Source organism: Triticum urartu, chromosome 7A (genome assembly GCF_056163025.1).
Source record: "Triticum urartu cultivar PI428250 chromosome 7A, HENAU_Tu73, whole genome shotgun sequence".
Taxonomy (NCBI): Eukaryota; Viridiplantae; Streptophyta; class Magnoliopsida; order Poales; family Poaceae; genus Triticum; species Triticum urartu.
This window is the reverse complement of record NC_141879.1, coordinates 715,488,102-715,489,184: the sequence shown is the minus strand read 5'-3', so window position 1 is coordinate 715,489,184 and position 1,083 is coordinate 715,488,102. Positions and strand designations below refer to the sequence as shown.

Here is a 1,083-nt window from a genome sequence, read left to right as displayed (position 1 = left end):
CATTAACTACATGCCACATAAGCAAAAAAATTCTCGAAGTGCGCTATGTTACTACCTAAGTTACTCCCACTATGACTAGCCTAACAACAATCAAGTCACCATACACACAAGCTGGTCAGTCCTCGCATGGCTACCACATTTATACTTCACTCAAACAAGTTTTAATATTCCTGGTGGGACGTCTCCCCAAGTCCTCATCAACTACTCAGCAACCTAGCTGTGTGCCATCCATGCCATCAGAAGAAGTAGTAATCGATGGATCAGCCGAACATGTAGACGAGGATGCACACCACGGCCAGGATCAAGCAGGCCACAAGCTGCACAAAAAGCAAAGAGCAAATCATCCAAATTAATCAATCCTCTGACCGGCATCATTGTATATGCATCCATGGGCATGTGGATAACGTACCGTGCAGTTGTAGAATCCGCCGTCGGCGTCCGAGTCGGAGCAGTCCGGCTTCGGCCTGTGCTGGAGGAGAGGCGCCCCGACCGTCGTCGGAAGGTAAGAGTACGGGACGGGGAACCCCGGCAGCGCGGGCGCTTGATGGCTGTCGTGATGGTGATGATGGCCGTGGTGGTGGTGATGGTGCCCGTGGTGATGGTCGTGGTGGTGGTGATGGCCACCGCTGTGATGATGGTGGTGATGGTGATGGCCGTGCGTCATCGCCGGAGATCGATGGCCGGCCTGGTGGGTGGAAATATGTGTATCCGAGCGCGTGAGTACGTACGGAGGATTGTTTTGGCCAGTGCCTCGACCGCCTTGGTTTATTTATTATATGCTGGGTTCGTGTCAGACCATGTGTACGAATAGGTCACGACTTCGACCGAGGTGTAGCTAGGTACGTTCATCTAGTGGCGTAATAGGACTGGAGTTCACAAAATAGCTTCAGTCGGGTTCGTGTGTATCATGGGCACCCATAGACCACGTGTTTTAACAAGTACTGATCAGAAAGCAAGGAGGTGCATCGATCCAGCTGCCGATCTCAACTGCCTCCAAACGAAGGCATTCGCCAACAGTAAGAGGCTACTGTCAGCTATCAGTCACAATTAGCAGATAAATTATAAAAATTAAGTGGAAGTACA

The 1,083-nt window shown here is 50.9% G+C and overlaps 1 protein-coding gene across 1 annotated transcript; it reads right to left on the bottom strand.

Annotated features, from left to right (window-relative positions):
• Positions 1–260: 260 nt before the first annotated feature.
• LOC147962084 (uncharacterized) lies at positions 261–664 on the bottom strand. Its single transcript, XM_087531937.1, has 2 exons — positions 410–664; positions 261–317 (listed from the first exon to the last, which is right to left on the bottom strand). The coding sequence occupies exons 1-2, from the start codon at positions 662–664 to the stop codon at positions 261–263; spliced, it is 312 nt and encodes a 103-aa protein (XP_087388063.1).
• Positions 665–1,083: the final 419 nt, after the last annotated feature.

Excerpts from the sequence above, each read along its gene's own strand:
- LOC147962084 (XM_087531937.1), bottom strand. The coding sequence starts at position 664 with ATGACGCACGGCCATCACCATCACCACCATCATCACAGCGGTGGCCAT. Across the intron at positions 318-409 it reads GCGGATTCTACAACTGCACG|CTTGTGGCCTGCTTGATCCT; the intron begins GTACGTTATCCA and ends CTTTTTGTGCAG.